Below are 22,377 nucleotides of genomic sequence, written 5' to 3' on the forward strand. Positions count from 1 at the left end.
TCAGACTGGCAAAGCCAAGACCACCAGGATCTGAGTACCCAAGACTCCCTGCAGAGAGAAAAGTACTCAAGCTCATTAAAAATGTTTTGTAAGACGGTATAAACAGCATCGTTAACAGAAATTAGGCCCAGTATTAGGCGAACTGCTTCTTGTTTTGACACCTCAGTAAATATATCGTCATACAGCTTAGCATGCCTCATGCTCCAGGCATTCATGAAACAAGTTCGCCTGGAAAAGTGGAGGTCTTGAGGGAACCTTCATGAATTTGAGAACCAATGTTCTAAAGTCTGGATGCAGTGCAAGCCGGGATCAAGGATGGGCTTCCCACTCATTCAAATCCAACCTAAAGGAACCACTGATTTAACTGGAAGCAAGAATGAGTTCTAATACCCAAAAAAGTTAATTTTACATTATCAGAGGGCAACAAGTGTTCACAGTTCATATGAAAATGTGAAAGTGCACCTGGTCTTTACCAACAAAATTCTGGAATTTCAACAGATCCCACACCAGAAGAAATCTTGCCTCTATGCCTTTATTTCACATAGAAAATATTTCTTCAAATATTGGATTAAAGCACAGTGCAAAAAGGCCTGTGTGAAAAAAGCAGCACTGCAAGGTATCAACTTGGAATATGTTATTGCTAGAACACCTTAAGCTACAGTAAGAATGCAGAAAACTCTTCTGAATTCCATAAGTGCCATCAACCTCCCTCCCTCCTTTGGGTCCTACCACATGCTACGACCAAGATCTTTAAGTTCCAGGTTGACTTCCACTCTGCTTTCAAGGTTCACCTTTGCTACTTCTTACATGCCATGAGAAATTTCTGTGAGAAAGTTCCCAAACTCTTATCACAAATCACTTACTATTTCAATAGCCTCCGGAGTTGTTCCGAGGGTCATTGGTTCTAGGTCTTTCTGCTTTGACTTGTCAGGCGACTGTAAGTGTGCCTCCTGGCTGGCAGCTAGGACTCGGGAAGCTGGATGTTGTATCTTCATTCCAGATGACTGCTGGGCTTCAGGGTCTTCAAAACTCGACCTGGAAAGAGATTGTGTAGAGGCTTTCAGGGTGGAGCGGGAGGTCCTTAGGATTCTGCTTCTGGTAACAACTAAACAATTACTTTTATGTGCTTGTGTGTATATACACACACATTGTTTCAACTCAACTTTAATCTTTCTACCTCCTACGACTTTGCAATATCCTTCCGAAGCAATGCACCAATCATCTAAACACAGGCAGCTCCATCAGAAATGCTATGCACATCTCGCAGATATCCCTCATTGGCCTTTCCCCTCCCTTTCTCACTCTGACCTACATCTCTCCCAACAAACAACTCTTACCAACAAGAACAGATGTCCTTAACAAGCAACATTTTGGGAAGTAAACACAACCCCCACATCCTGTTCTTATGAACGAGACTCCTTGTTCAGAAAATATATCTAGGAAATACCAAGGGAAAGTTGCAGTCAGGAGATTTCTAGATTGACATGAAAGTGACCTCAGGATATGAGGGAAAAACATAAGTAGAAAGGCATTGTCTAGTGAAACCGTTGCCACCGTGACTCTATTTAGGACAAATACGAAGGAGAAATACATGTCCTTATTCTGTCCTATTCTAAACCTTCTCTATCTTTGCTCTCTATTCCCAATTATATGTGTACACAGATGGGAATCTATTTTTAAACAAACAAGTCGGCAACTCAGAGGCAGCGCGAGGAGGAACTGCCTGTGTACGTGCCATGATGGTAACCCAGTTCCCAGCCATCCTTTCCCACCGCTGAATCTGCTTGCGGTGACCTACCCCGAGCACGGCGTTGTGGAATCCGACAGCCTGACGGGAGGCGATTTGACCGGGCTCTCCTGCTGTGCATCAAACATTAGGTACAAAGATTGTTTCTTTGGGGTGCTATCATCCTGCTGGCGACAGGAGAAGAAAGGCTCATTAAGCAACTCAACCGCTCTCCATTAAAGCTAATTCAGGTCGCTGAAGCCTGAAGTGCCCAAATGACTTGACAGACAACTACTAACGCAGGGCGGTAGCAGAGTCTATGCTAACTGACACGGAGATGAGCCCTTTAAGGAACCGCTAAAGGAGAAAAACCTAAACAGTTCACTCTTTGTAATGGCTCTTCTTCTCCCACTCTGCGGTTCATCAGATTGTTGTTCCTGTCAAGCTTCTCCACAGTTTAAGCACCTGACTTACATGCTTGATTTTCCACCCTTCCCCCATGGATACAGCCCATTGGCTCTAGTCCAGCCATCAGTTCCAAGAATTAGATAGAAGTAGGGCAAAACAACTGATAACACACAGTACTGCACTCCACATTTCTGATTCTGTATTTGCTGTTGATTCCTTCCATTTTCTTTAAAGTTGCAATCTCAGTTCCTCAAAATTAGTCAACAGTTGCTGTAGACAGCTCTGTACTCAGCTGCAAACACTGATCTGCTTTTAATTCCAGAAAGAATTACTATGATGTTAGTCGAAAACTAAAATAAGAAAATGGAACAAGTTCTACAGGACAGAGGAGAACAAAGCACATGCGATTTACCCCAGTTACGCCAATTTAAAGGAACTGGTTTGCAAATCTGCTGAGGCCCATTATAATTAATTTAAGGGGTAGTGAGGCTGGTGGCCTTATCAGGATCATATATTATGACAAGGGAATGCAAATGAATGGAAATGGGAGTGAGAACTCACAGGCACAGAGGAGCCTATCTTCTCCATATATTCTATTTCGTATGAGTTGCCATATTCCAGTTCTGCAACAGAAACAAAAAGAGATATTAAATATGTGCCAGGAAATTATTTCTGCAGAAGTAAATGAGATCTCTTCTCATTTACAACAGCCGTTCCCCTTCTGCTCAATATTTTCTAGGTATCAGAAAGAGAATATACAGAGAGAGATATATACAACGAAAAATTTCAGTGTTATCTACTTGCTGAGGATCCTGCCCCAAGGGCCGGAACATTAGGACAATTTGTGAGGGCTTTCAGTGCACAGATAACTGTCCTCTGTCATGTTCTCTTATCACAGAAACACATTTTTCAGTAATTGGTAATGCTGATAGAAGTTTCCTTTAATGTATGCAAAAAGATTTCAAAAGCTGTTGAGAAATGAAGTAATTTCTATTTTTTAACATTTAGCACCTGATTCTTAACTAAGAACGACTGATGCGGTGTCACTAAAGACAAAAAGATACATAAAATACCTCTATGCTCATTGAACAATGGGCGAGACAACAGCCCAGCTTACTGGGTTGTTACCACAGAATGGTTTGGGTTGGAAGGGACCTCCAAGCCCATCCAGTTCCACCCCCAGGGACATTTCCAGCTGGATCAGGTTGCTCCAAGGCCCATTCAGTCTGGCACGGAACACCTCCAGGGATGGGGCAGCCACCACTTCTCCACGTTCTGGGAATCCCCTGTTCTGCTCTTCCTGGGATTTCCCTTGCTCCAGGGACCTCTTGTCTGCCTCGATCTAGCACTCAGCCGCAGAACTTACTGTCCCCGCTAAAGATCCGCGCCGACTGCATCTCATTTTACTTTCGAAGGTAAAGCCTAAGGCAGGAAGATTTATAAAGAACCCTAAATCTAAACCCTAATAAAAATGCAAATCTTTATTGCTTGTCTACTTCTAATCTCTGAATTACACTGGAGAGAACAACCAGCACCGCTTCCCAATCCATGGTCACCCAGCAGCTGATTCAGAGGCAGGCAGATAAAACACAGCACAATGGAAAAGAGCACATACCTTCCTGCACGGAAATAAAAGCAAAATCTACGCTCAACAACACCTTCATTTAAAAATTAAAAACATAATTAGTTTGTCCTAATGCTGTATTTTACAGTTTCCATGAGTTAATTCAATAAACCATGTGTATAATTTTGGTTGCATTATATAATTCTAATGAATTGTAGTTAATTCTAATGAATGGCACGCTTGCATTTACATTGCAATAACATCCCGTGTTAAAATTCTTCTGGATTTGGGCAGCTTTTGAAAAGCAGGGCTTGTGTCAGGAAGATGGTGACCATCATTAAAATGTTTGCTCTTTAAAAAAAAAAACAACCCATCCCTAGAGGCAATCTCTTACCTTTTTTGTTAAAAACAAAAATTTGAAGCGTGCAATGGGAGTTTACAAAGCTCAAACTGTTTTTATAACAAAAAGCACTGTAGAGTACAAGCCCTGTGATCCCACAAGTCTGTGCATCTCGTCAGTCAACCACTGAACGGGAACAGTCCCGACCTCTCAGTACCTAACGTTGGGAGATACTAATGGTAAAACATCTCAGTGACAAGAATGCCATCATAGCAGGTTCCTTGAGTTTAAATTCCTGGCACCGTATGTTCTCAGTGGTAACAGGGAACCGGGTGAGCTGGACAACCTCCTGGTATCAGAAAAAAGCTTCTTCCCAGTGACAGCAAAGTCAAAACTGACACGATGAGGTTCAAGCCACCTACTCAATGCTAAATTGCCGGAGAAAGCACGGAACACCAGAAAACAACATCTAATGTTTAGCAGATATGTCTCTGTATCTCCTTTACCTACAAAGAGCCCAGTGAGGCGCACCGGGAGTGTTTCTGGGGCAGCTTTATGACCCCAGAGAACCATCAGGGAGTGAGCACACCTGTGAGCAGGAGATGTACCAGCACTGTCCTCTGCTGGCACTGCCAGCAAGAGATCTTCAAGCTGCCTGCAGGGATGGTTGTGGCTTTGCAATCGCAATCCAAACTGACTTTTGGGACAACATATATTTAACCTCACCGATTTAAAAAAAGGCAGGACACAGATGGAAACTCTTACACTAGAAACAAAAGGAATAACATGGCTTGCTAAACCCGGTTCGTTTCGTCTCATTGCTCTCAGCAGTTCCCTGCATAAATAGACTCTATCTCCTCTCCTAGGTAGCTTCTCTAAGACATCGCCTCCCCTCCAAAACCTCAGGCTCCAGCTACCTCTATCCATTCAAAATTACAAATCCCCAGGATACCCCATGGAGTAAGAGAATTAGCTTTAATAAATACATACAACAGACTTACTAAGTGGTGTCCTCCAACTCCTCCCATAAATAGCTGTAAGTTTACGTCAGAGTTTCCTGCTAATCATTACTGCTCATTTCGGGTCTGTGCAGCACAAAAACGGTTACAGGCAGTGCCTGCAACAGATGAGAGCTGGATGTATCGGCTGACTCGGGAGCTGGGCTGTGTCGGTACAAAAGCCGTGTTAGGTTACAGGCTAATACTCATCTCAGTATCTGGGAGGGGTAAAAATATTCCCATTGAGAAACAGCCCTGGAATGACTCAAAAATTTCTCACTGCCACAAAAGGAAGGCTGTCAAGGGAAAAAAATTATTATTTTTAAGAGATCTGAAGGGCAGAAGCGTTGTTGATTACAATTAGCGTGTAATCTGAAACTCTGACTGTACCGTGCAGCACACACGAGACAAGACAATTAGCATTTAATTAGGAGCTTTGCTCACTTTCTTCTACCCAATCTGATAGCTAAAATGATCACCTTAGAGTATCTCTCTCTAGTCTTTTGTTCCATCTCCTTCCATGTAGGTTCCATTTTCACAGATTTGGGGGGGTTATTTTCTAAAAAGTATGGCTTTAAGTTATTTTTTAAATACAAATGAAATGAACCCAATGTCTAAAATTTATAATTTGACAACAAAGCCAAATGGATTTATCCAATCTGAAACACTTAACTGTACAGAAGACTCAAGAAATTCCCACAGAGCCCAGGGAATCCCTGTGCAGTCCCCTTCAAAACACTGCCATTATCTGTGCCTTTCAATGTCAAACACATTCGACCTAATAGCTTAGCAGTTCTGAATTGGGCAAAACCTCCTCAGATCAATGGCCTAAAGTAGCTTTAACGGTAGACTGGGAACAGGGTTGAAAGGTCAAGGGAAAAAACTAAGTTCTGATCAAGAAGTTGTTGTTTAAGCCAAGTTCAAGTCACACATTCTTCCCACCCACAAAGCTGAAAATCTGCTCTTGGAGCAGATGTTGCAAAGCTGTACTCCCTCTGGAAACCCCAAGGAAGGGCACGCGCCAATTCTCTAAATCCTGTCTCCTCCGCATTCCATGGACCTGGAATGACAGCTCTCCTAAGAGAAACTTCCAGCTTCAGCTCACAAATGCTCAAAGGAAGGAATGACAGGAAAAATCTTAATAAGCTGATCTAGAAGGAAATTTTGGCTAGTACATGAATGGTTCACTATCTTTTGCATGGAGTATACCGGACATTTTTATCGTAGAATCATGGAATGGTCTGGGTTGGAAGAGACCCCAAAGCCCATCGAGTTCCAACCCCCTACCATGGGCAGGGACACCTCCCACCGGATCCAGTTGCTCCAAGCACCATCTGACCTGGCTGGCCTTGTTTGGCCTTTTTATGCAGAAAGATAAGTGGAAGCTCAGAATCTGGAGGAGGGGTGGCATGTTAGGTGTCTTAATGCAATACACAAGCTTTGAGCAGGATTTTAGCCTGGGACCTTCTCCCATTGTAGAGGAAGAGGCTTGGGCAAAACCAGTAGCTCAATGACTCTGGATCCGAGAGCTCTAACCAAAAGCAGCATCAGACCCCGGTGTCCTGTGAAGGCACAGAGAGAACACGTAGCATGCCCAGAACAGAGCATGTCTACAATTAACCGTACAAAAGAAGCAAAAGCCTTTCTGTGAAAGGCCCTTTCCTTTTCCTCTAAGGTTTCTCTCTTCTCTTTCTCTCTTCTCCAGGTCAGGTTATTGGGGTCTCACACTCAGCTCCCTGTAACTGCCAAGTTCCCCAGAATGGTCCAAAGAGCATTGCTTTTGAGGGCTCCCACATAACACAGTCTGCATTTGGCAAGATACACACCGAAATCCTTGAACAAACCTCTCTCAATAAATACAAGGTTAGCCAGATGCAGACAGCCTTTGAAGCATACCCTCTGTAGGAGAGTTGAACTTTGTCTCATTGACAAACGTAGACAGATCCGACGGCTGCGGGTAATCCTGCTTATCTGTGTTCAGGTCCACAGTCATGCAGGTCCATTTCTGACTGGTCACAGACGATGCCAGCTTCTCCTCATCTGTCGCATGAACCACTGTGGATATGACAGGAGGTGTTTCTGGAGTTGGCAGTGGAGTGGGATCCTGCAGAAAACAAGGGCTAATTAATTCTATTATTATCATTCGTTAATGCATTGAATCGTTAACTCTCTGAAGTCCTTTACATGACTACAGTCATCTTTTTAATTCCACACTCGGTATAAAATACTTTAATATTGAAGTACTCCACCTAGAACTCTGCTAGCAGCAAGTTTTCCGGCATACCTAAACTCTTTGAGGATAAACATTCACATTGCAAAATTGCCTTGATAATAAGGAAGAAAGAAAAGCCATAGCTGTTTAAATGTTAGGCACTTGACATAAGTGGCACACATCGCCAGTGACTGAAGGCTCTTGACTACCAAAACCAATGTTTTAGGCTTCCTCATGGGAGCTTTGATGGGTCCATGAGGTCATGAACCCGTTCTTCGCTTCCAGGCAACACGAATGAAAGGGTAGGATGGATAAGAGGAAGATGAACAGCAGCATGGAAGGAGCTGTGCCGCATCAAAGCACCCAAGGCTTTGTAGGCAGAACAGTTTTTTTTTAACTCCTCTTCCAAGAAAACCACCTGCCAGCAGCTTAGAATGAGGAATAAAACCATCCAAGCACATGTGCCTCGGAGGTCAGCCCACTTGTTTTATTTCTATTTTCTTTCCAGCCCACCAGATTGATGCATTTCGTTTCTGACTTTCTAATCTAAAAAAATCCAGGCTGGATAGTTTTGTCTAGTTTGACTTAAGATATTTATTCATATTTTCGGTCCATTGTAACAGGGCTTTCCGAAGTGCACGCACGAATTGTCTCGCTAGAATTCCCAGAGCAAATACTAGATCTAATATATATATTGCACACATGCTTTTAGAAACCAAACGTTTAACTCCTTACGATTATTACACAATGTGCTATATTTGAACACCAACATGCTTATATTCTTTACAAAAGCCTTTTCTATTATTAATGTACGATTCTACAATTAAATACATAACAGTTCCCTCTTTTGCCCCTATAATTACACGAACTACATGCATCAAAACAAGGCAGTGCTTTACCTGCGAAGGAGGATCAGATAGTGGGGATCTTTTTGGTGATTTTTTCACCCTAAATGTATCACTGAAAATAAAGTTTGAACAGTTAATACGGTGATACCAGCAAGAATCAGGTCATTTCACACTTAGCAAGAGACAGCCAGACAGTGCAACCTCTGTAAGCCGTTCTGCTTGAAAATCCCACCCGCCAGGCAGCAGCACCATGGAGAAACATGCCGTTAGTACACATTCTCGTCATGCACTCGGAACAGGCCTCGATCGCCCAAAAGCTGAGAAAAGCAGGATTGCCATATTTTTCATGCCAAGTCCCGACACATTTGCAGGACAGAGCTGCTGCTTGGTTGCCATCAAATCCCTGCAGCTCCGCAGACATCCTCAGTGACCTCAGGCACATTATTAACTTCTGTCTGCTTTCTCCTCTGAAAATTAGGTCTAAACCACATCTTTCAATAAGAATTAAAAATGCGATAAACTCATAAGCTCCAATGACTCCATAAATCAGTAAGAAAAAAACTGGTGTGCTTTGGATGCATCCAAAGAGACACAGTTCCCAAGGTGCCAGAAGGTTACAGATGTGCACAAGGAACCCTCTCCCTCTTTAAAAGAAACACGGCAATCCCGCTTCCAGCTTCCGAGGGCTCGCAGTGCATAGCCGGCACACAGACACTGCAGCCCTTCAGAACACCACAGGTTTCAATCAAAAGGAATGAAGAACACGCATTGTGCCTTGGCGTCTTATTTCGAATATTGCCTCTCTGTTTATTCACAATCGGTCAAAACCATTTCCTAGCAAGGAAATAAAGCAGTGATTCCCCTGTTCTCTGGATGCACATTGCCAGAGTTGTTCCAAGAGGGAGAAAAATATCACAACAAACACGCCGTGAAAGACTTCATGTTTGAACTGAGATGCAGGGGCAAAAATTAATGGCCCCGCCTGCTCATCCCTGATCGATGCACGGCAAGATCGACACTAGGAATTACAACAGTGGGGTTCAATTGGCAGAGGGTAAATCAATACTGCAGCTACAGGGGAAAATAAATTGGACAGCTGAATATCAGTGTGCTCGATGCAACTGATTATCTAGTCACGATGTTGGAAGTGATTAGGATAACTTGTTCCTTTAAGAGGGACAAACACTGTGCGGTATTTATGAAAACACGATTGTACAATGTTATTGTACAGTGGTAGAAATAAAACTTCTGTGTTTTAGCTCAAGGATACAAAATCTATATTGTTTTGAAAAGAGGATCTTCTCCAATAGGCAAAGAGATAACGAGGCAATAGATTCCTCAAACTCTTCACAGCCAGGCATTTTACTTAAAATAGCTTTCGTACATGCCGGGAAAGTGAAATAGTTAACATGAAAGATTCATGCTGAATAATAATTGATCATGCTGCAAAATGAATGAGTAAAATTAAGAAGCCCGTAAATCAAAGAGGAATGTTAGCTGAGAATTACTTACAATAGAGAACATACAGACATCACATCTTCTACCATCCTAAGACAAATAAGACAAAGAAGAGAGAGACAGACAGAAGGAACTGACAAAAAAGATAAACCTACAAATACTGTTGATGTTAATAGGTTAATCCAACTGGATCATGCATATTTTCTACCTGTATAATCTTAACACCTACTTTTTATTGTGAAATACAAGCAGAGAAAAAATATTCAGCAAGTCCTTTAATGTTTTCAAATTCAAAGTTATATTTTTAACATGCTTTCATCTTAAGAGAACACGTTTTTCCAAGCTGAGGCCTCTGAGTTAAGTTCCTATAATGTACAAACCACTCCTTTCCTGCTGGCAGCCACCTGCTTTCTGCTCAAAACACACGATTTGTTGCTCTAGGGGATGTAAAACTGTTCTAGAATGGCAGCTGAGCTTAAGGAAAGAGTGCAGTTACACAGGGTTTTGTCACGTCTGTGAAGTTGTTACGACAGAAACAGCTACTTGACCATTCCACACCATTTACCCAAGCCAAGACAAAAAATGACGTTTCTTTACGTTTCATTTCCTTCGGCTCTGACCGAAACGTAGCTTTGTGTTCCGAAAGCACTAACTGATGCCCCAAACGCAGGAGCAAATCCTGCCACACAACTAGGGCGAAGAAAAGCCTTCATCCCCTTACAAGGCCGGCAGCTGCTGCTCGGCCCCTCTCACATGCGATGCTCTTTAAAGCCAGCACCTTCGGCTTCCAAGCACAGCCTCCAGTCACCCAACAGCTTTGAGACCATGTCTACACAAGCCACCTATTTTTATTCTTCACTACAAGCAGGCACTGGGGAAGCATCAGCTGCCTCTTGTTCAGAACCAACTGAGCAAGATGATCTGTCTCGAAACAGCTCAGCACTGTTGATGTCACTTGTGTTGAGATGCCATCTCTTCTAAAGATCTCATCTTTCCACTTGGAGGTCAACACTCAGACCGCTGCAGGTTTCATTGAAGAACAAAACCTGATTATTTGTATTGATTTAACAGAGGTAAGACCTGGCAACTGGCACAGATTCAAAGCAGTACAAGCTTAGCAATGGCTTAAACTCACGCCTGGCTTCTTCACCTCTCATAAGGATAACCTAGAAATCGCTCTCTGTCCATGAGGAACACATTTTCAAACTGGTCCACTGTACGTTATTCCTGCACCCCTCAACAGCACTGGTAAAATTCCTGGCTTTGCACAACTGTCCACTGATTAGGTTTAAGAGCTGCTGGTATAGCACAGTATCATTTCCCAACTCAAACAACCTTCCTGTCCCTTGGAGCTGAAGCATTTTGGACTGGCTTCTCTCTCCTGTCCCACCATAGAAGCATGGACAAGTCCTCAGCCCCATCTCGCTTCCTGGCCAGGAGTTCTCTTGTGCTGGACCCCATGGAGACGCCATGGAATAGAATCATAGAATGGTTGGGTTGGAAGGGACCTCAAAGCCCATCCAGTCCCTCCCCCTGCCATGGGCAGGGACCCCCACCCCACTGGATCAGGGGCTCCAAACCCCATCCAACCTGGCCTGGAACATCTCCAGGGATGGGGCAGCCACCACTTCGAGGCAACCTGGGCCTGGGCCTCCCCACCCTCACAGGAAAACATTTCTTCCTAATATCCAATTTAAATCTCCCTTCTTTCTGCTGAAAATCTTTCCCCTCATCCTATCCCTGCACTTCCTGATCAGTAGCCTCTCCTCAGCTCTCCCGGAGCCCCTTTAAGCCATGCTGAGGGTCCTTTTCATGGAGAGGCCAGACCAGAGACCAATAAAACCACTGCCTCCCCAGGCATCCCCTAGAAGCCTTAGGCTAATTTTCTTCGAGAAAGCGCTGTAGCCGCAGGCTGCACTGGGTGTTAACACGCTGATTCTCTTCTTTGTTAGAAACCACTGGCAAAAGTGGGTTACAGCACTGCTGCATCGAGCAGACACCGCACAATGCACTGAAAGCAGTCCCAGCAAGGTCTGGGAATTCCTGCAGACCTCTAGACCCAAGAACAAGCCCTGCTCTAGGGCAGTTTCACTTCTCCCACCACAACAAAGACCAGCGGTGAACTTAGTAACTGTAGGACAGATCTTCCTACAATGGATTTACCCAAGGAGAGATGTGATGCAGCAGACTCTTCATGAACTCACGTTGCCCCCGAATTAACAACTCTGGGATTGGTTCTAATATTCAGAGCAGGCGGGTGGACCCCAGAGGTTGATACCAGGGATCAGTCAACTGCTGGAAGATATGGGAGGCTCTGGCTGGCTGCAAATATCAGACATCCCCTGTCTTCCTCTGCACTTCAACAGCAAGATTCCAATTGTTCTTTCCTTGCACCCAGACTTTTAAGTCGTCTTGGTTTTGACTGCAGGCTTGGAAAATGGGTCAGCGAAGCACGTACATTAATTTCTGCTAAATTTCAAGTATGCCTCAAAAAGAAGAAACATGGGAAAAACAGGCCCCTCCCTCAAAAAACAACTCAAATGTGCAGCTGTCTATACCTTCCATAAGTCAGGAATGCCCGTAAAAAGCAAAAAATGGCATAAGCTTCCTTAAATCTGGCAAGGGAGGTGAATTAGAAGGCTAGAGGGCAGCAGGCTGCTTGGAAAAACCTGAATTGTCTTTATTTCACTCCATAAGGGAGGTAATCTTTTGTGCTGTTTTACATTAACCACGTTATCTTCAAATTGCCAGGCCCTATAAATTTTTTAATCACGTTTTTCTTAGCTAGCTGAAACATCTAAACCATAAAGGGGCGTGCACCGAGGTACTTATAGACAGACAGGATATCCATTTCAGACAAATGGGATCTCAACTTACTGATTACCAACTCCAAATAAACCACGTCTGAGCAGATAAGGCACCGTGCACACCACCCAGTTAACCACAGAGTCAGCACAAACAGCCGCAGAGGTTTTTAACTGAATATCTAAATATAACATGCTAGAACACTTCTCCTGCAATGTGCCCACTGAGTCTAAACGCTGGATATTTCTCTAACACGCAGCAGTCTCAATTTTAACCCTTCACAGAACTGTAAGCTCTTTCACAGAAACGATTTTTTTCACTTTGTTTTGTCCTGTATTTGAAAAACTCTATTTCAATGCTGCACTCTCTTCTTTCAGTTTATTTTCTTTTAAATACCCGGATAAAACCATCTTCCTGTTGCGTGTAACAGATCTGTTATTGCTTTACTATTTCACATCCCACTCTCAAAATCTACTTTAATCATCTTAAACAGTACCAAATTCCCAAGATGTCCCGTGACTTCCAAAATCCAGCTGCCAGACCAGTGGCCCAATCTGGCTTGATAAGCCCTGGTTCCCCTCTTCAGTCTGGAAACACCAAGCTACAGAGGAAAGAGGTTGAAGGAGAGCATGGACAGACTCCTGACACGAGTCCAGTTGTGTGGTGACCACGCTCAACAGTATCTCTCTTTCTCTACTCAAATATAAACCAGGAATGGGCCTCTGTGCCGTTTAACTTACGTTTTTAGTGGTGTCTTCTTCTTTTTTGCAGGTTTATTCAAACTGTCTCCTTCAGTTCCGTTTGTTTCATTGGCACTGGCTGGTATCTCAAAGGAAGCTGGAGATTTAGAGGGTGAGCTGGCTATCTTGGAAGAAGACTTGAAAGGGTCAATAGAGTCCTCGCACGTGTCTGGCTCAAAAGTATACGTTTGCTGAGGCAGTTTGGGCGATTCTTGCATTTTTGTACTAGATGAGAATGGGTTAAAATTAGGATCATCCCACTTGTCAATATCAAAAGTGTACGAGCCTTTTGTGATAGGGATTTCGTTTGGATCCACAGGTGACTTGGTCGGTGTGGTGGGAGCATTGTCAAGCTTTTCCACTGACTTTTTAGTCTTTGGCCTCCGTAGTGGCATTTTAGCACCAGGCTTTTTACCTGCTTTTTTGGGAGGAGGAGTACTCTCCTGCTGGTCTTCACTCACCCCTTTCTCTTCAGAATAATCGAACTCCAGCCTCACGGCAACGCCTTTGACCGGAGGGTCCTCCTGTCCTCCCGTGTCAGGCGGAGTCACCTCCACAGCCTCTGGTGCCGTTGTAAGAGGTAGCGTTTTCTTATTGGCAGGGGGAGAGTTCTGAACTTTGCTGCCTCCAGTGGCAAACCCACCGATCCCTTCAAAACTGTCTGAATCCAAGGGATAGGATCCTTCAGGCACACACGGGGCCTCCTGTTTCTCAGCAGAGATTTTAGAAGGTTCAGTACATTTGGGCTTTACTGAGTCAGCCTTGGCATCAGGTATGGGTTTATCCTCACCTGGGGCACAAGCTGCTTGGCCAAGGTCAGATGGTTCTTGTGGCGTTTCCTTCACTGGTGGAGCCTCCAGAGGTTTCTTTGCTGGCTGCTTCTTTTTTAAGGAAGCTGGTCTGGATTTCTTTGTTCTCTTAAGGGTACTAGAAGCACTGCTTGAACCAGTACCATACGCATCTGCTGCCGGTGCTAACGTCTCACTGTTCCCAAGATAAGATGCTCCATCAAAATCACTTGCCTGCAAGCTAAGAGAGCGAGACAACGTAGATTTGGAAACTGGGACTGAATCGGTGGATTTTCTTCGAACATTCGCTTTGAGATCACGATTCTTTGATTCCGGAGAGCTCGGTCCTAAGGCATGGAGAGAATCAACCAACTCAATGTTATCGAAGTCCAAGTTATAAGTTCCACTGCTGGCTATTGGCTTGTCCTCATCGAAGACGGTGGAAAAAGAACGGGAAGGGGGACGGAAAGGGCTTTCTTCAACTGACTCGCTGTTAGAGACATCAGTTACAGGTACGGTTTCTGAACATAACCCTGCGGAAACAAAAAAAAAAAAAAAGACTGACTTTTAAACACATTTTTAAAACTGGAGCTTAATAAATTTTACTGCGATCTAATATAACTCCAAGTAAAAAAAAAAATAAATGGTTAAAATCATACAAGCAGACTAAGCAATGATTAAAGTGACATTTCCAATATATGAACAGTTCTGTTCTCCCAGGAAAAGAATTCAAGGCAAGCTTCACGAAAACACAGAACATGCATTTGCAACAGCTTCTAGAGCATCTCTTCTAAACAAATTATCACTTAGTTAATGAGATCTAAACTAGTTATCACTTAGTTAGAGAGATGGATGTTTCCATAACATGCTAACCATGCCAAATACCAGGAAAAATGAACATCCACCATTTTATTATTCCCGTTTTTTACTTTTATAAGGAGTTCCCAGAATTGTGGCAGAGCTCCCACGCAGTGAATTCCCTGTGAGCTGACTGTGAAGCTCCCTGTGAAGCTGTGTGCTTCAGCAGTGACACTTAAGTTCTGTTTCCCACGTGCTATTTTTACCACTTTCCCAGAGGAACATGGCTTCCTCTCACAACCCATCAATGGGGCTCCTCTCTCTGTCCCGAGCAATCAATACGCGCCTCTTTGACCTCGTAAATCCAAGTTTATAATGAGACACGAATTGCTGAGAATTTAATTTGAAATAATTATGGTAAAAGTAAGAAAAGCAGTCCATTAGAGCACTGCACAAACATTCTCAAGTCTTCCTTAGAGAAGACCGCTAGAAGCTCCATACGAATGATTTAAAAGGGATTGCTTGAAGTGTAGTTCTAACTCAGTAATGAAAAGAAATTTTATAGAGATAATTACACGCTAAAAGGGTTAAGCAAGCAGCTTTCCATCATAATTAAAGATTTGTTTATGGAATGGAGTCCTAAAAAGAGCTCCAGAAGTCTTCTGACTTGCAATATAACAACAGGATTGGACAAAGCAGAAAAATATACAGTGTGTATCAAGAAAAGTGGGAAATATATAGGTAGGAAAGGACTAAGATGACCATCCTTTTTGCCTTCCCATTCACACTGAAACATCCCTGGAGGTGTTCGAGGCCAGGTTGGATGGGGCTTGGAGCCCCTGATCCAGTGGGAGGTGTCCCTGCCCATGGCAGGGGGTAAAACTGGGTGGGCTTTGAGGCCCTTCCCACCCAAACCATTCCATGACTCTGTGTTTTACACATTTTGCATATGGTTTGTTCCTGCTGTCATCGTGCTGTTCTCTATCCGAACGTCACATCCCCCCCTGCCCATGTGTACATGACCTAGTCAGGGATTCAGAGACCCATGAAACCTCTTCTCCAGCTCCGAGCCCAAGTGAGGGCAAACCAGCTCCAAGCTCTCACTAACCCATCCAGGGGCAAAGAGCCCCGGTGTCGCCTCTTGAAGATGCGCCGCATTCTTCATGTCATCAATTGTTTTAATTATGCAATAATGAAAAAAAAGGGTCAAGCAAAAATGCCTGCTTTTTTCATCCTTAAATGATTCCAGAGACATTTCTACACATCTTTTCCATTCCAACCTTGACATGTTTTGCGAAGTAATTCCCACTTTAACGTTGTTCATAAAAGCGATACCGACAACCAATAATTACTTTAAGTCAGGAGCTATAAAAGGATTAAGAACTGAAAAAAAAATTTCCTTTGTTTGAGGGGAAATTATATGTCTGCAGAGAGATTACAAGAGTTATCATTTATAGATGTAGAGGACAGAAAGAGTTTAAGGCAACTGGACACATCTCCCAAGTAGCACCTTAGAGTGGCACCACGGATTTCCAGAGGTTGGCAAAGGAATGACAGCTAGCTACATAGTCTCTCTTTTAAGACTGTGGAAGTTTACTGCAGTACATCAATTAAAGTAGTATTGGAATGTGTTTTTTTCTGCTAAACAAATGCCGATAATGTGGCAGTACTGCAGGACAGTTTATTTCCTCCCTAATCTCCGATGGATTGGTTTCAGCCTGGCTGAGTGGGCATTAATTGGAGTGGATTTGCCAACTGAGCTGGTGCTCACTGCACTGGGACATCTGCAGAGGGGACTCGGAGCGTGCCGTGGAACCCATTAGCGTGTTAGAGTGATCCGTGCATTGAACGCTGGAATGGGAATGGGAGAGGCTGAATGGGAATATATTAGCATAAACACTGGCACAGCTCTAGTACAGCAACGAGTACAAATGTAGGTCAGCGTGGAATAAACAGGGGATCCGAACAAGAAATCGGCTGCAATTCTGTGCTGTTTTCATTCCAGTGTGCACCAAAGGCCTCAACAGGATTGAAGTTCCTTGTTCAAAGTCAGCACAAACACGCATTTAAATAAACTAAATTAAACTAAACCAGTGCCCTGCAGGACTGAGCTGTAAATCACATGCGTGGTGGAGCTGGGGGCAGGGACGCCTCGCAGCCGCAAAGAGAACGTCCAAGGCTTTCCAGCTGCTCCAAGCACAACAGCATTCACATTTAGTGCGCACCACGCAGCGCAGAGCTTTAATCTTCTCTAATTGCTCATTTCACAACTTCCTGCTAATCAAATTCTTCACTTAGAGTATAGATTTCTGCAGAACGGTGCTCGATGTGCTACTGTGATTCTTTTATTACTTCCTTATGAAACTATATGTGAAGTTGTCTCAGAAAACACGGCTTTTGGTGGGACTGGCCTCCTCTGGCATTACAGCCCAACTGGCTTTGTACAAGTCATGAAGAAATGCTGGAGAGGCAGATATAAGCGGTACTCACTATCCAAAAACCGACAGGGCATTATTACTACAAGGAGATATGAAGGGCATCCTTTCCTGACATTAACAGCCTGGTCAGAGAGCAGAGCCATTTGTCCTTTTACATCACAGAATGAAGCAACTTGGTATCACTAATTACAGTATTTCATTAAAATGCAGTTTGATTGCAGAGGGACACACTGCAACACAAGGCAGGAAACTTAAGGCAGGACTTGCCCTAAAGAGAGGCCAGGACAAGGCTTTAAATAAGGCTGATGCCGTTTACTCGTGCTGACAGTCACCCACAATTTATAATGGTAACAGCTGCCCACAGGCAGATACTCAGTCTTATAAAGCATTCCAAGAACACAAGCAAAAGCAGGGAAAGCTAAGTTGCCATAACAAAAAAGCAATCCTCAGAAAACCCCTCCCAGTTCATTAATCAGAAAAGAAAGTCCCAGTTCTGTTCCTTCCACAATTCCACAATATCTGATTTCAGAACATTTGCCTGGATCAGGTATGAAACCCAAACCCAAACCCAAACCGAAAAACAACAAAAGGTCTGAGACTTCTGGTATCCAGATGATGAGACCTCGCAATGGGAGCTGCACAACGTACTCGGTGCTTGGCATTTTCCCCTGCCTCTACTATGGCAAGAGTAAAAGTTGCTAGAAAGATATGATGACTGTTTGCATTAATAAACAAATTTCTGTTGTTACCATCAACAAAAGAATCAAACACAAAAAGTATTTTCTAGTCAACTACAGAAATCCTTTTCATGCGCGTTATGAAATATTCATATTTTGGTAGCACCTGAGATGCCAGTAGAGCATTTTGTTACGAATAATAAAAATATATTAAGGAGTTAAAACATACAAAGTACTTCTAGCTGCTTAAAGATATTTTTCCTTTTAAATTCCAACTATTTCCTCCAATGGTGGAGCTGCACTGTGTGATAGGATGGCCGAGCACTTCGTTCTTTGTCGAAGTATCTCCAAAAGAGTGGGAAGCCCATAGCCTCGACGCTGCTGAGCTGCAAGCAAACTGGAACGCTATTTAGAAAGAAAATATAACCAGATCTAAGAACGCCAATACAGAAGAAATTAAATTCTAGTTGTTTTCTAGAAAAAAGCAAAAAGAAACCCTTGGAAAATACATCCAACGTGCACACATATCCTTCCCTTTAGTGCAATAATGCAGTGGACCAGCACATGTCGCCTCAGCACACGGGAATGGCAATACGGAACACCAGAAACTCTGAAACAGGTTATTTCAAGTTCCTGCTTGTTATGGGATGCCTTTGAAGCTATGAAATCAATTAGTAGTGCTTTTATATCTGTAAAAAGCCTTCTGCCATTTATTTTGAGAGAAAAGCTGGGATGTGAAGTTTATTTTCAGTTTTCCTGTGTCAGGCTTCAAGAGGAAAAGCATGGAAGAAGAACATTTTCCTACTGAAAACTTTATTTTTTTGTCTGGGTCAGCATCTCTCTAGAGGAAAGCCTGGCCTCAATTTCCCTGGCACAAGACAGACCTGACTGCAGGTCTGCCACACCCTAAGCAGCGAGCTGTAAGGCACAGATGGGACCCCAGCGCTCACATCTTCCCTGCAAACATAATCCAAATTCATTAATTAACTGAGAGAGGTGGCAGAAGAAGTGCCCCTGCCTGGCAGGAATACCTGGACAGAAGCAGGGGGTATCTGGGAGGAAGGGCTTGGGCCGCTTTCTGGTGCTCAGATGGCTGGAACAAGGGACAGGAGGACATTGCTATGAGGAGCTGATGAGACAGGCAACAATAATTCAAAACACTACCAAAATAATAATAAAATTTTGAAAAAACACCCTGAAATTCTTTTTCCTTGAGAATATAACCCATGTTCCTCACCACAAAAAGTATTTACAGAAGAATGGAAGGGTTCATTACTGATATTTCTGGGGTTCAGAGGTAGCTTCCATACAGGCTCTGTTACTCCTCTTCCCGTCCAGTCTCCCCTCTTCTGCTCTGCTGATGGTGAACTGGAGCCACGCAGCAGGTTTCACCCCACCAGGAACTGGCACAAACCCAGGGTGAGGCCTGCTCGGTTTCACTTTCATCGTATTTATTGAGTTAGCGTTGAAGTCAACCTAATTAAAAACTCTCCTGTTGGCTTTCCAGCAGTGGGGACCAGCTGCTGCGCTAATGATATCATGCAGCATAACTACAACCATCTGCACATGTAATTATTGTCAGATAGAGATGAAATAATCCTTTAAAAAACTTCTTATGCCTCCTCCTTCCACTGAAGCACATGCACCATCGTCAACCTCACGCAGAAGACAAAGCCATGCAGCTGGTGAACCAGAAACCCATTTGGACAACGCTGCCTCTCCCTGTGTGTGTGCCAGGCTCTCCGGTTGCCCATATTCCTTACTCCTCTTTATTGAAGCCTATTTATTTAGCTCTATGGTACCAACAAGGAACTCCGCTTCAGCTGTCCATAAACCCCGAGGAATGGACTCATTCTCCCTGCGCGCAACCACAGGCATAACCTGTGAGGTCAGCAAACTACCAGATAACCACTACTCACATGGTTTATGAAGTATAAGATGTTTAATTGTTCACATTTCTGAAGTGCAAACACCTCAGCCGTAGCCTCAGTACTGTTAATTTCATAGAATCCTGGAATGGTTGGGTCGGAAGGGTTCTCAAAGCCCATCCAGTCCCACCCCCTGCCATGGGCAGGGACACCTCCCAGTGGATCAGGGGCTCCAAGCCCCATCCAACCTGGCCTGGAACCCCTCCAGGGATGGGGCAGCCACCACTGCTCTGGGCAACCTGTTCAAGGGCATCCCCACCCTCACAGGAGATCATTTCTTCCAAAGATCTTATCTCAATCTCCCCTCTTTCAGCTGAAAACCATTTTCCCTTTGTCCTATCCCTGCACTCCCCAGCTTCCCTTCTTCTAGAGATGTCCAAAACAAATGAACGCTTTGTGTTGCCCTCCCACAGTTGGATTTTTTCTGCATTACACATCTTTCTTCCCTCACATAAACTACCCTGTTGTACAACCGCTCCTTGCATCATTTTGGGCTGCTGAACACAGCTCTCTCAGTTTGTGGGAACTTGCTTCCCATGGCCAAACCTTATCTGCAAATGAAACGTTTTCATCTCTGCCATCCGATGGCCTCCAATCCAGCCCACACTGGCCATGAACAGATCTATGCCGTTCCCTATTTTCCTTCAGAAATATCTGAAAGAAAGGAGGGGAAGATCTGGGATGTAGGAAGACAAGGATCACATGTGCCAGGGAGGCACGTGTGTAATCAAGGGTTTGAAGATAATCTACTGCCGTAATTAAAACCACACTCCAATCCTGTTCAGCATGTGTGCGCTTTTGTTCTCTCAGCACTTATTTTGTAACCATTAGATTAAAAAAGATCAGCAAAAGCAAAGAAGACAGAGGATGAGTGATGTTGTTTGCTACAACAAAGAGGGAACTGAAACAGCAGAAAAGAAAACGCGTCAGGATGTCTCACTATTTCATTTTTATTTGGTGGAATCGCTTTGTTGAACATCTTTCTAGCTTCTCAAAAACTGATAAAATAAAGGGAGGATCTTAAAGAGTATTCCTTAATAACTCCCAGAAACGTATTAGGCAGCTCAAGACATTTGCAAGACTTATCTGTCACTGTTCTAAAGGTTTAAATCGCGTCTGGACAGCCTTTATAATGCACACACCAGGCACTGCTCAGTCTATTGCTACACACAGCTGCTTCTGCAGTGGAAACGGGAGCTTCAAACCAGCAATCACAGAACCACAGGATGGTTTGAGTTGGAAGAGACCTTAAAGGCCATCCAATTTCAACCCTGCTGCCACAAGCAGGGACACCTCCCACCGGATCAGGGGCTCCAAGCCCCATCCAACCTGTCCCGGAACCCCTCCAGGGATGGGGCAGCCCCCACTGCTCTGGGCACCCTGGGCCAGGGCCTCCCCACCCTCACAGCAAAACATTTCTCTCTAAGATCTCATCTCAATCTCCCCTCTGTCAGCTGAAAGCCATTCCCCCTCGCGCTATCCCTGCACTCCCTGATCAAGAGCCCCTTCGCAGCTTTCCTTTCAGTATTGGAAGCTGCTCTAAGGTTTCTCCACAGCCTTCTCTTCTCCAGCCTGAAGAAACTTCCAAGAAATATTTTATGGGCATCAGTTCCTTGCCTGTGCCAACAGACACCTCCCTGCAGCTGCCGCTTCCCCGGGGTCCTGTCCCACTCATCGGTGTTTGTTACCTGTGTCTTCCACGGGCAGCTGGGGGTTTATTTCTTGTTCTGCTCCGTCTGCTACAACTGCTGCAGCCGCTTCGGGGGGAGGCTGCGGGGGCAAAGGTGGTGCCTTTACTGGTGTGGTGGACTCCGGGGTCTCAAACGCTTCTTCAGAGTCAGAGCTCCTAGTGAAAACCAAATGAGAGACTGATGAGCACAGTGAAGGTTCATGCTTGCAGGTCATACTTGGAAACGCAGGGCTTGCTGAGCTGATGGCACAGCCCTCAGCGATCAGACTACCTCTGCACTTCCCAAAGGAGATTTTACACCGCGGTATGGCTTCCAGAGCAAAATATTATAGTTATGGCCTCCTCCATATGTCAGTATTTATGTCACTTAAGACTTCATCGTGTTACAAAAGCAAACGCGTACTCGGAAATAAATCCTAAAAGCCTGCTTTCCAGAGGCAGAACCACACACACAGCAGCACTGACACCCGCGTGTTAGCTCCCGAAACTCTTTTTTAGCACAAGAGTTCCTACAGCAACTATAATGAATAAAAAGGATCTCCTGGAGACATTTCATCACTCCATCAAAACCCCTGGCTAAAACAGCACCAAATTCCTGCGTATGCTCCTACAGGTGAGAAAAGAGACATGGAGCTACCAGAGGTGCAGCAAATCCTTGGGCATGCCCTGCTCCTGCAGAAACGCTGCATTCTGGTTTTAAGAGAATTTTACCATAACCCTTGTCAAACGGTAAGTGTATGGCAGTGCCACCCAAAATACACGGAGCCCTGGTAGCATCGATAATTCTTTTCTAGCACCATACGTTCACACAGACACAAACCCCCAGGAAGATGACAGCAGCACTCAACGTGGAGCCAAGCAAATAGAACACAAGCATAAAAGGCAGCAACTATATGAAATCATGGATGACTGAAGCATTAAGTGAAGATCTAAACCACACAGAGACACACAATATGCTC

At 44.1% G+C, this 22,377-nt stretch overlaps 1 protein-coding gene across 11 annotated transcripts in view; it reads right to left on the reverse strand.

Annotated features, from left to right (window-relative positions):
* TACC2 (transforming acidic coiled-coil containing protein 2) overlaps window positions 1-22,377 on the reverse strand; it is a 126,186-nt gene that overhangs the window by 20,131 nt on the left and 83,678 nt on the right. For 6 of the 11 annotated variants that reach the window (XM_054070796.1, XM_054070791.1, XM_054070792.1 and 3 more), the window contains 8 exons: window positions 21,417-21,574; window positions 13,100-14,420; window positions 9,609-9,644; window positions 8,148-8,208; window positions 6,933-7,140; window positions 2,696-2,757; window positions 1,799-1,914; window positions 864-1,035 (listed from right to left, as the gene is read on the reverse strand). In XM_054070796.1, the coding sequence (XP_053926771.1) occupies window positions 864-1,035; window positions 1,799-1,914; window positions 2,696-2,757; window positions 6,933-7,140; window positions 8,148-8,208; window positions 9,609-9,644; window positions 13,100-14,420; window positions 21,417-21,574 (2,134 nt within the window). The remainder of the gene's footprint in view (window positions 1-863; window positions 1,036-1,798; window positions 1,915-2,695; window positions 2,758-6,932; window positions 7,141-8,147; window positions 8,209-9,608; window positions 9,645-13,099; window positions 14,421-21,416; window positions 21,575-22,377) is intronic. The other 5 variants (XM_054070787.1, XM_054070793.1, XM_054070790.1 and 2 more) reach the window with 3 other exon arrangements.

Source organism: Cuculus canorus, chromosome 7, assembly GCF_017976375.1.
Source record: "Cuculus canorus isolate bCucCan1 chromosome 7, bCucCan1.pri, whole genome shotgun sequence".
Taxonomy (NCBI): Eukaryota; Metazoa; Chordata; class Aves; order Cuculiformes; family Cuculidae; genus Cuculus; species Cuculus canorus.